Source organism: Synchiropus splendidus, chromosome 16 (assembly GCF_027744825.2).
Source record: "Synchiropus splendidus isolate RoL2022-P1 chromosome 16, RoL_Sspl_1.0, whole genome shotgun sequence".
Taxonomy (NCBI): Eukaryota; Metazoa; Chordata; class Actinopteri; order Syngnathiformes; family Callionymidae; genus Synchiropus; species Synchiropus splendidus.
Window position 1 is genome coordinate 4,816,297 of NC_071349.1, and position 12,696 is coordinate 4,828,992.

General features: G+C 42.7%; 1 protein-coding gene across 2 annotated transcripts; it reads left to right on the forward strand.

Annotated features, from left to right (window-relative positions):
- Positions 1 to 601: 601 nt before the first annotated feature.
- On the forward strand, positions 602 to 11,457 carry LOC128747517 (G-protein coupled receptor 135). Of its 2 annotated transcripts, XM_053845447.1 has the most exons (3): positions 602 to 922; positions 8,835 to 10,012; positions 10,092 to 11,457. In XM_053845447.1, exons 1-3 carry the CDS (start codon positions 795 to 797, stop codon positions 10,118 to 10,120), a joined length of 1,335 nt encoding a protein of 444 aa, XP_053701422.1. In that variant the 5' UTR covers positions 602 to 794; the 3' UTR covers positions 10,121 to 11,457. The 2 variants fall into 2 exon arrangements, with proteins under 2 accessions (XP_053701422.1, XP_053701421.1); XM_053845446.1 differs by having other exon boundaries at positions 8,835 to 11,457.
- Positions 11,458 to 12,696: the final 1,239 nt, after the last annotated feature.

Sequence of the window (12,696 nt, forward strand, 5' to 3'; positions counted from 1 at the left end):
TTTATTTGTTTTGCTGCTGTTCAATACTTCATCATATTTTTCAAAATAAACAGGCGATGGAAAAGATGGTATTGTTTATTTTTGTGGAAGGATGACGTGGTTGGTGTGACTGAATGTACATCTTTGTGCAGTAGAGCAACAATGTTTGATGAGAACGTTGTTATGGGTGTATTGCCCAAGTGGGTCACAAATAAATAATGTCACCGTATTTTGAGTTAGATCAATGGTTTCCGGACATCGCTGCCTTTCAGGCATATAGCAATGGTATGCCAAATATGTGTTTATCTGATAAGATAAACAAGATTACTCTACAACAAGCTTGTTAAGAACATACAGACGGAGGGGGAAAGGTGTTGAATGGCCCTTTTATAATCTTATTGTTAAAATTAAGTGTAAAATGCGAATAGTAGTAGTAGTAAGTGTTGATGCAATTTTACGACGCTCCATCTGCAACCGTTTATTAACGATTAATAACATGGTACGTCGACTTAAAATTCATGCAACTGTAAAAAAAAAAAAAATCTATCTGGGTGCCATAGCAACTGCACAGACGTCACGCGAAGCTGTGAGCGCGTTCTTAAACAGAAAGGCGTGACACATATCTGCATCCATAGAGACAACACGAGACACCACGGTGACCGCGGAAAAGAGGGCACGTTTAGTTTTACTGAAATAATATGAATCCCTCTCTGGATGGAACCAGCGTGGCAGTGGAAACTGCTGAAAGAGTAGAGGACATGGGCTAGACCTCTCGCATTCCAGGGGTCTGAACCTCAGCGTGGAGGCTCAAACGAATGCCTCATTATACCGGGATTGCCGTGTGTTTGTGCTGTCAGCATCCCGAGAAGGCGTGTTCCGCTCGGCTGTGTCGCATCTGGACCATCGCGGGGACACGGAGCATGAACGGAGAACGGGCAACAGGGTAAGTTATTTAACCCATCATGTACGAAAAAGTGGGTGATACATTACTTGTTTGAAAATGCTGTCTGTTTTCCGAGATTCACTGTTGGATTGGCGCTGACTAGTGCCACAAGCATACGCTTACTGTCATGAACATTACAGGTGGCAGAAAGAGTGCGACATTGTTCACGTGCGTAACGTGGAAGGGGTTCTAGCTTCCCGTTATGGTTTGGTTTCCCTGAGCACGCCGATTCAGACAGAAAGTTAAAGTCACTATAATGGGAAAACATGATTGGAACAGCTCCACTGAACTACCTACCACATGCGCGACTTGCGAACCGCCAGGTAACATCGTCAGGTATTTCCAGACCAACGACTGCCTGCAGAATATACAGGCGATGCTGTGTTCAACAGTCACACTGACCTACTTCACTGTCCCTCAAACTTCAAACATACCTCCTGCCTCCATCACCTTCACTGAGGCTCCATAATTAGACAGACTGTTAAAGGAGCCCTAATTTGCTATGAGTCATTTTGAATAGAAAAAAAAAATGTTTACATCCTTTTCCATAGAGATAAAAATAATACATAAAAACAGCAAATATGGAACCATGGGATTTTCACACTGCAAAAATAACTTCACTGACAGACGTGTCTTTCTGGCTGCGAGGGAGAGGAACCTGGACATTTTCGTTACGTCACATTTCCATTTCTAGCTGAATGGGTGTAACATGAAATATAATGTACATTCTGCGGTTGTCAATATTAATGTGTTAAAAAATGTAAACACGTTGATAACATATTGGTTGTGTTTGACCATACTGTATGCGTCTCAGCGTGCGAGTTATGAATGATCCTGTGTCCAGCCCGTAATATGGGGACCAGGAATCCGAGTGGTTGTGACATGACCGGAGATGAAAAGTGAGATGGTCTCTTGATCGTCAGGTGTAGTTTTAAAGTCATTCCAGATGCTTCTTTCGAGGCTGAAGTTATTTGTAGTAACTGTCGAACTGTGAACTGTGCTGTCCACAGAGTATGCCAAGTCCCGTGGAGTATTTCATCTGAAATCTGGACTCGCTATCGCTATGAACGAACACAGCATATGACAAGGAAATATGATGGGTTCTATCCTTTACTGACTGCGAGAAATAGTGTCAGTCCAAAACACAGCCACTTGTCTCATCCTGATACTACTACAAACAAGTTATAAAACTGTCCAGTAAGAGGGTGTTTGTCCTCTCTCTCCTATCATGGTTTCTCAATTCGCCTCAATTTTTATAAAATATTAATGTTTGTACTGTGACGAGAAATACAGGAAGAATGGGTGGGAGGGAAGATGGGAGTGCCAGAGGGACTGCGATACGTTTTCTCTCCGCTATGTCTGATGATGCCGCTGCTGCAGCGGATAAGAGATCAGGATCTGGAAGTGATTGTGGTGGCTTTGGAAAGTCCGGATACCAGGTGCTTTTCGTATCTGGTCAGCAACGTGGCCGGTGCCACATGTGCCTTGGGCTAGTCCAGGCCAGTCCTGGTACATTCGCTCAAGGTCTGGCTGTTGAGAGGTCGACAATAGGTGGATTGTATTGGGCTTGACCGAATCTGTAGTCACTGGGGATGCTCCTATCAGGGTTTTTGCTGCCTATCACCGATACCGATACTGATCTGCCAGAGTGCCGATCACCAGCGATCACTGATACCGATCACATGGATTGACAATGAATTTGTAATAAAAATGATGAGACCTTCGGTGTACATGATGTGAAAACATGAACCATTAAATCATTTTTATTCAGACACATTTTAATATAGCTCGCTTGCAGAATGCAGCAACCATTCTAGTATATATTCTGTCATAAGAACAACTGAAAAACATAAAATTTTAAGTGAGACGTTTCAGTTCAGGTCCGTGAAATATTTACATACTGGCTGCTTGTAGTGGGACTCCGAGACCGATGGCACTACATTTATCAAAGTTTCCACTCTGGATGTTTTTAAAAGTTTCAGATTCAGGTGGCAGATGAATGCTGCACCTGACTCCAAAACTGCGATGGATCAAGTCTTTTCCATCTCCACATAAACATCGCCTGCTGCGCTAAGAGCCTGCTGTCAGGAACCAGCGGTCTCACTTTCATTAGCCCAGAAAACTCTGTGCTCTGTCATGTGCTGGAGCTTTAAATGGCATATTTAATGTTAGCACGCTTTCCTGCACAACATTTTCTTGTTCATGTGCTGCACAAGAAAATGGCTAGTAATGATTAGTTGTTGTGATCGGCAGTGACAGGTGGTGATCGGCATTCACCGGTCACACTGAAATTGGCCGATCACGATCGGACCGACGTGACCGATTGATCTCCATCCATAGTAGTAACTACGATTCAAAGTACGAGAGGACCTTTCGATTAACGGAGCTGATGCCACCAGTTTGCTGGTCTTTGAAAATTGGTGCAGGGAGAAAGGTTTGACTTCTACGTCATGCTGGCCAGATCTTTTGCAAGAACTAGTGGACAAGGGTTGTGTTGCTTTGACACTTGGAGTTTTTGCAGCATCTATTATCGCTGGCCATGACGGCTTTGTTAGATTGTCAGCTAGGAGCCATCCGATGGTCAAGTGGTTCCTGCATGGTGCTCACAGAATCGGACCGGTCACGTGTGCTGTTGTTCCTAGCTGGAGTCTGCAAACTCTCTTGTAAGGGTTATGTACAGCATCTTTAGAACCCTTACAAACTGCTCAACTTGATGTTGTGTTTCTCAAGACGGTGCTCTTATTAGCCTTGGTGTCTGCTAAGACAGTGGGGGACCTTCTTCACTTTCGACAAACGCTTCATGTTTTTGTTTTGGTTGGAGAGGGATTCAGTTACACTTCGTCTGAATACAGCTTTCATTCTCAAGGTGATCACATCAACTTTTAGATCGCAAGTTGTATTCTTGAGAGGCTTCTCTCCGCCACCGCATGAGGTTGAAGACGTGGTCTGTTTACATTTGCTCTGCCTGGGGAGGGCGCTGGAATTGTACGTTGATAGCTGGAGAACCAATTGTAAGGAGCCCCAGTGGGTTGGCGGCTCATTCGATTAGTGTCATTGATTGGTGTTATTTGATCTGGTCCTTCGGGTGAGGGCCATGCTGGGCCTTATGGAACCAGAATCCCTATGGGCCTTGCCTAGCGACCTGTTAGAAGGCAAGGCACGTATGACAAAGAAATAGTAGTTACCTGAACGTAACTTCAGTTCAATGAATATGTGCGGAGCCCTCTCCCCGTTTGCCCAGCAGGCCCTGTTTGTCCTGAGTTTCCAAAAAGGAGATGAGCGGTGTGTAACAGAGGAATTTATAGGGAGGAGTGGATCCTACCTGCGGAGAGTCAATTAAACAAGGCAGAGCCTCGGAGTAGATAAACCAATAGCAAAGCCCGTTAGAGACGTGAAACACGGACTTTGTATACATGTCTTATACCTCAGTCATTGCCTGCATTTTTGTATAAATACTTAAGGATCGTTTTGTTTTGAAAAAAAATAAACATATTTGTCACTTTCTCATTGAGAGAGATATTCGTTTCAGGCTTTGATTATTTTTGTGTGTGTGGTTTTAGGTCCAATGTGTTAATATATTATTTTGACGTGCTGTATTAACTCTACATTCACAAAGCTGAGATTGTGCTGAAAAAATGACCCCATACATGCCCAGGAAACATTTTTGAAGCTCACATATAACAACCTCAAAATTGCCTGTGTAATTTTGTGTAACCTGCAAAGTCACTCTCAGTCTAACGTAGTTACTTTTACATGAAAGTAACTACTTTTAAGGGAGTAATCAGTAATCAGATTACAATTTCAAAAGTCACTGTGGCAACACTGTAACACAATAAGGTGTCGAACTGGAGCTTAACTAATCGATCGGAAGTCATGAAGACCATGGTGCTGGTGTGCGCTACTGCTGTGCTACTATGTGCGCACGTAGAGCTATGACTAAGTAGTAGGATGACCTCGGTGCTACAGCTTCGAGGCTGTATGCAAAGGTTCTGCATTTCTCCTCTGATGCTGAAGATCTTTTTTCTGTACATTCTAATGGTGAGCCAACATTCTCGCTTTGTGCAACACAGCTGTGAATGTGATTCACTTACAGCTAGATTTCCACTTGTTTAGCGTTGTAATTCAACAGAACCAACTTAGTACAATATAACGCTAAGAAGGTATATTATTAGAAGAGATTGAAGACACTATGATCCTTCCGAGCTCAGTCAGAGGACTGCACAAGAGATGATGCACTTCAGGAAGAAATTACTGTTTTCACCCAGGTGCATGAGTGGGTGAAACTAAAGTGGTCGCACTCTGGAGCCCTGTATGGTGAACTGTGAAAGAACAATGTTCATCCATTTCAGAGTAATTTGGTTTTAAACATGTGCCTAGACAGTTCAGGTTGCAAATGGGTGGAACATTTTCATGGGAACTTAAACTCTGGAATTTTGGAAATGTTTCATAAGTTTAATTTGGCAAACAAACTGGAGATATATTATATCCGAGCAGAAATATAAACAGATGTTAAAAATAAAAAATAAAAACATCCATCCAAAATGGTTTCGGTAGAACTATTTGTAAGTAGAACAGAGTGCCTTTGCCCTTGCCGCTGTCACAGCGCAATTTGAATGTGGACTGCATTGCAGGGTGTTTAGAAATGACCTTGGCTCGAAATATGTGAGTCTCTCTGCTCACCAATAACTTTTGCAATTGCTTTATCCCGGTTGGTTTCTCCTGGATTGCAAGTACTTCCCTAAACACATTAACGCATGCACCGCATTCACTCATTCATTCATTCATTCAAGTCCGTGAAAAATAGTTTAAAAAAAATAGCTGGTGCTTCACACCACCTCAACTATGCAGCTAAATATCAATCCACCCCATTCGGAAGGTTCAATATACTACAGTAATTGGTCTGTTTAAATGCAAGTATCTGGAGATTTGGCCATCCCCACGTGAGTGGAGAGCTACCGCTACACTCTGCTCAGCTCCTGTTGGAAATTCAAAACTACGCTGCAGTTGCAGTTACGCTCCTGGGGGAAAATGTAAGTGAAGGTGCCAGGTGGGATTGCACCTGTGGGGTGGATTGGACCGAGTGCTACACCACCCACAGGTTCTGCAGCGAAGAACGTTAGATTTTATATATATTCTGCTACAGTTATATATATATTCTGAAAGGATCATGTAGGATGCATTTTTCATGAAGCCTCCATCGGAGGCTGACCTCTTCATCCTGGGAGCTTGGCACCAACAGAAGGTCATCAGATCAATAGTGAAGAGTGATGAAACATGCTCTTTCATATATGACAGTGCACTGCAACACTTCTACCAAATTAGTCAAAAAGTAAAGTGCTTTTCAAAGTCTTAGCTCTGCCCTGGTGTGGCGCAATTGTCCACTTCTTACAACCAAAGTGCATCTGTTGATGAGAATGCTTTGCTTTTCACTGGCCTACCTACATACACATACTGATACAGATACTGTGTTCTATTCACATTCCTTTGTCCCCACTATCCCGTTACAATGTCACTGGATAAGTTTAAACCAGGTGACTTTTCAATGTGGAAGGATGCTGAAGTGTTTTGTTCTGTTGATGAGTTTCATTTTCTCCATTGTATTCTTAGTTCATTGAATGTTAAATTCGAAAACCAGACAAACAAAGGCCGATTATCTTTTTGGTTAATCAGTGATATTTTGGATTAATTGGATAAAAAATGTAAAATAAATGTATTCATAGATGGAACTGTGTGCAGAAAGACTTACAGTTGCTCCTTAAAAATAAATAAATAAAGCAATAAATAAAGCAATGACCAAATTGAGGGACACAAATTGCTGTATGTCTCACATCTAACATCGATTTCTCACATTACAATTAATGGAAAAAGAAATAATGCCTTAAAATAGGCTTTTGTAGGAGTGAATGTAGAGTGTCTGCTGCAGGTGTGCTGTTCGTCTATGTGTGTGGCTGCTGCATGTGGGAGGGGTTGCAGAGTGTGTGACGTCTCTCCAGAAGTGAAGAGGTGCCTGGTGCGTGTCCAGCTCTGAATGTGCGGTTCTGGGCAGTTTGGCTGTGACAAAGTCATAAACCAAGTAACGCTCTGTCCGAGACTCGCCTCATCAACAACAGGACATCAAACCGCTCTCCAGCCTTGGAGGTGCAGAGAGCGAGCACCTGCCTTCTGACACTCTACCACGGTCCGGTGCGGAGACAGGAAAGGTTTTTACACTTCAGTATGAAGAAAAAACAGTCAGTAAATGTAGCTAACGGGACACGTCTGCATACAGAGGCTGCGTTATACACAATAACAAAGTGCGTCGTGGGACAGCTGATCGATCCATGCACGTTATGTTTTTTCCAGCTTTTTTATGGGGGAGTTGGATTTTCGTTCGAAATCGGGGTTTTATATATATATAGACGCTAAAACTAAAAGATGTGGATCAGACAAATGAATCTCATACTGGACAACAAACAGAAGGTTTTTCAAGTCAAGACTAAAGACAAGATTAAAGTCAAGGTTAAAGACAAGATTAGAATTAAGTGCCTTAAGTGCACAAGTTCACAGCCGTCCACCTACAAAAAAAGTTGAAAAATAGAAACTACCTCACACTCAACAAAAAAGGTTTCTTTGTTTCCCTTTTGTTTCGTTCGAGCTGAGTGGCTTTTGGGTTGCCATTTGTCAAAATCCAGGGGTCAAACTCGTCCCAAGCGCATCTTGGTATGGCTTAATCTGCAAAATGTTTTGAAATGTTCCCAATGCTGAACTAAATAAGTTCCTGCAATGCAAAGACAGCTTACATATGTAGCTCTAATATCCATAAATTGAGGAGGAAAAAGAACGACAGTGATTCATTTGTATTCAATTTTATCATTTATGTCATCTTTGTACAGTAGGTAATAAAACAGCATTTGGGAGATTTCCGCTGTTTTCAATACATAGTGAAATGATTTACAATGTCAGCATTTCCAGTGCTGAATTACTCATGAAGAATCTTGGCCAAGGGAATTGTGTACGTGTGTGTAATTGCACACTGCTTATAAGTTCTCTGCACAAAAAAAATCTCGGTTGCACAAAAAATTCCAACAACCCTTGTGGCTTAAACAACGGTGTGGCTGATATATGGATATTACGAGTAAAGCGCTCATTGCACATTGTTTGACCCTGTGTTTTCCCAGGGTGGCATTTTCCACCGCTTGGTTCAGCTGTGACGAGACTAGACACGCGCACATGCTTAGGATCACCATCCACCGCGTGACACTGCTACATACACGATGGAAAGAACAGCAACTAGAAGAGCTGGCCATCAAGTGAACTATTGGAGCTGGCTTAGCTTTAAGAGCTCATTTCTGTTAAAGTGGCATGTGGTTGGTCAAAACTGAGGGGGAGGGATGACACATGCGGCGTTCCACACAGGAGAGAGAGAGAAACGATAGAGAGAGGATCGTTGCAGTGCAGGTATCAGAGACTATGCTAGTCAGGTGAAAGAGATTGAGAAAAAAGGAACAGTTCATTTGGTTCTTAGTTTAGACTGGCTCACTGTTTCATGAGCCACGGCCAAAGAATACAGTGGCCCTGAGTGGTCAATGCAGCAACATTGCAGTAACAGTAACACAGGAATTGCACTATAAATGGAGAAATACATTAGCTGGACCACATACTATTAGGGATGCCCTGATACTGGTAACAGTATCAGTACTTGCTCCGATACTGGCCTATTTCGCTGTACTCGCACTCGTCAAATACTCACTCACACCCGATACCTACTGCAGTGTTCCCCTGCTATATTTCGTGGATCCAGCCAAAAAAGTGGTATCGGGACATCCCAACATACGATGCATCAAAATTACAAATACAAAAGCTGGTCAGCGCAATAAATGTCAATTTAAGATGTTTGTTGGCTAATAGATATTTCCATTTTTTATGATTTCAGGCTTGTCACCAGCTCGGTCACTTTCACCACAGAAGGCCCACTGATGACCACACCAAATCTGACCTCCTTCAGAGAAATACCTTTGAGTGCAGCACCCTCCCCATCTGTGCTGAGCGCTGCTGAGAGTAAATCTGTCTTGCAGGTCTTCACGGTTGCTGCCCAGGCGTTGATCCTCTTGGCCATTTTCCTTCTGTCCAGCCTGGGAAACTCGGCTGTCGTCATTGTCATCATCAAACACCGGCAGCTGCGCACAGTGACCAATGCTTTCATCATGTCCCTGTCGTTGGCGGACTTCCTCACAGCTGTCTTGTGCTTGCCTTTCTCGTTTGTGATGCTTTTCAGCAAAGACGGAGTATGGATGTTTGGTGACCACTTCTGTCTGGCCAACGGCTTCTTAAACACCTGCTTCGGTATCATCTCAACGCTGACCATGACTCTGATCTCCTTTGACAGGTACTATGCCATCGTCAGACAGCCTCAGGCTAAGATCAGCCGCCAAAAAGCTACTCAGCTGTTGATAGCTGTGTGGTTGACTGCTGTCATCATTTCTCTGCCATGGTACCTGTTGGTTCGAACTCCCACAGAAATCCACAAGCAAGGCTTCTACCACTGTATGTACGTGTTCCACTCTGGAACTTCCCGCATGGGGAAGATATACAGTGTTTGTCTGATAGTAGTGTGTTACTTGTTGCCCTTCTCCCTCATGTGCTTCTGTCACTACAACATCTGTAAAACAGTCAGGCTGTCCGAAATCCGAGTCCGGCCTGTCACCACGTATGCATATCTGCTCAGGTTCTACAGTGAGATGCGCACAGCCACCACTGTTCTTATCATGATCGTTTTCATTATAGTCTGCTGGGGACCATATTGTTTGATGGGCTTAGTCACAGCAATGGGGGACATTTCTTTTAACACTGCCATGGACACGTTAGCCATCTGGTTAGCCTGGGCCAATGGGGCCATCAACCCTGTTATCTATGCAGTGAGGAACCCCAATATATCCATGTTGCTCGGGCGAAGTCGAGAGGATGGGTATCGAACGAGAAACATAGCAGCTTACATGTCTGGTAAAACACAGAACAGAGAGGTCAGGATCAACCAGGTGGACAGGATCCGTGACCGTTTGGTGAATCGTGTGAAAGTGAACAACAACAGCCGACTATCCAATTCAAGTCCAGGTAAGGGAGGCGGGGGAGGGAGTGGAGGAGGGGAGCTTGCTATGTGGGCCTGTAAGAACCCAGCTGTGTTATTCTGCAGGGACCTGCCGCCGGACACAGCAACACTAGCGAGCACTCCCAAAGTCAGGACTGTGGATACAAGCCTGTGAAACTATGTTCCTCAATTTGGCCAGTTAAGTCTTTGACGTAGTCTCAATTCAATGCTCTTAATGCGCTTCAAGTTCAGTGACCACCAAGTTCTTTTCTGAACGGGCCATGCTCCCATCTTCTGCATGGCTCCTGCGCCTCTCACAGACATGAAATAAAGAATTCGCCAAGTTACTCTTGGTGAACCTAACTCTGAACTGAGGAGAAAAAATGAAAAGGAAGTCCCACGAATATATTTAGAAGAGATGTGGGTAACCTGAGTGAGACAAAAGGGAGAAAAGGTTATTTAAAAAGGACTTGTTAAAGGCCTTTTACAAGTGTTTATTTTATTATTATCATTTTTTTAAGATTGTGGTGATGGTGGTCATTGATCACATTTTTAATAGAATTTACTACATTTAACATGGTCTATTTAAATGTATGGGCATTATGACATGATCCAAGACTGCGACTCTGGAGGTGGTGGATAGCGGGACCCTTGGTAGTTCCATGCCTCATTTTTTGTCTATGGTTCACATTCATTCAAGAGTTTGATGTTTGTTTTGGATCGTGAACCTTGTGTTGTAATATTTCAGTTTGTGTTTAATATTTGCAATTATTAATGTGTTTGTTTCTGTGTGTGTGTGTTTAAAATGTGTATATCAAATCAAATATTGAACACTAAATCTGCACAATGGAAAGTCATCGTGAGTTGCTGCCATTGCGAAATATTGACTAGCGAGAACACAAAACTTTCATAATAATAATGAGTCTGAGTTTTATGAAGCACTGTCACTCATCAGAAATCTGACTGGCTTTGTTTCTATATCGTATTTTTTAATTACCTTTTTATACAAATGAAATTAAATCTCAATGGTAGTGTTTACTGACCTAATCTGCGTTCAAGACTCACCTTTTCACTGACTCATTTTCAAATAAGGAACAAGGAAATATGAAACACATTCTTTGTTTTTGAGGAGAGAAATGGTTGATTTCATCAAGCTGGTCACTGTACTGATAAGTACATAACAAGAGATTGAGTTTTCTTTTCTTGATTCACAGCCAACATCTCCTTCTGTAACAGTTTCGGATTTCTGAGTTTGAACCAATTGAGCTGCTGCAATCTGTCTGTATGTCTCTGACAATGATCAGTCCATGTACGTAAAATGAAAAGTGTCAGAGTGACCTTCAGCAGTCCCTCAGTTTTAATACAAGAATAAAAAGTCATCCATAAAAAGTCTTGTGTTTGATGAGAAAGTCAGGATACGGATCTGACATTACACATCATTTACAGTATTCCCAGTTTTGTTATGATTTTGAAACTTAATTTCATGAATTACAGTCAAGAAGACATGTCACAAACTGGTACTGCAGAAACTATGTAAATTGTGGTGATGCGGATCTTCTCTAGTTATTCTTCTATTTATTCGATTATTCACCACCTTCATTCTTCTCCGGTGTTCAATGCTACTTCACCCCTCATTCAGTATACCTTGCTTAAGAATGGGGCTGAGAAATGGCTAGTCCTCACCTGCAGAAGCATTCTAACTGGAGGCACTTTTCACCTATCTGGACTTGACCTTGGCTACGGCAGGGATCTTCATGGTCGCTGGGTCACTCCAGCGACCACATCCTACTGGAGGAAGTAACCCGAGTCTGCTGACATTAAGAACTACCCGTCTGATTATTCTTCCAAGGAGAAATGACGGTTCCCAGCTATCATATCTTGTGCCCTCCACAAAAAAACTATTACGACTTGCCCTTACCAAGTGGACCTGGTCATAGCAAATGGCCCAAAGTTGCTGTCGTGAAGAACACCTCATCGGAGAAACCAGTGATCTATTGAAGACATTCTTCAGCTACTGTAGTTTTGGTCTGTCACAAGTGGTTCAAATAGTATCCAGCACATTGAGTATGCTCCTTTTTACATGACTACAAATGGGCTCACGCAGAGATTGGTAATACATTCAGTTGAGCTCTCAAGTCAAATAGAACACATTATCAGACGTCTCAGTGAATTTCTATTGTCACATACAAACACTCCCCATGCAAGTATGAAAGTTTCTCCAGCCTCAACTATGCTCATGACAGTGATGTGCATAGATAGACCCCTAGTGGCGCTGGAGCGCCAGCCATTTTTACCTGCATCACAGAAGTGCCTCTTCTGGAGTGCTTTTTTTCCCTTTTGATTCATGAAAAATGGGTTACTCTCAAATCAGTTGAGCCAAATTTTGACATCTGACCGGTCATTCATTTGTGTCTGTGTGAAAACTTTTCCCCAGATGAACTGCCGCACTCACTGGCCTGTGCCCCAGCCTCTCCCACTCCACATGGTGCTCAGAATGGCTCCTACGACAACATCAGACAGGTTCACATTGCGTTTGATCCCTGGGTTATTCAACATATTTTAGATAAAGTTTCTGTTCTATTACTATTTACTTGTTGAAAGAATAAAAGAAGAAGAAACACTGCCATCTCGTGAGTGTAAGCCGTTGCTTGCTGGTGATGATACTGTTATTATCCATGGATGAACAAGTGAACAACGATCAGGACAGTCT

Bases quoted from the DNA above. Each gene is read 5' to 3' on its own strand.
- LOC128747517 (XM_053845446.1), top strand. From the start codon at position 795: ATGCCTCATTATACCGGGATTGCCGTGTGTTTGTGCTGTCAGCATCCC. The intron at 923-8,834 runs GTAAGTTATTTA...TTATGATTTCAG, and splicing joins AACGGAGAACGGGCAACAGG to GCTTGTCACCAGCTCGGTCA.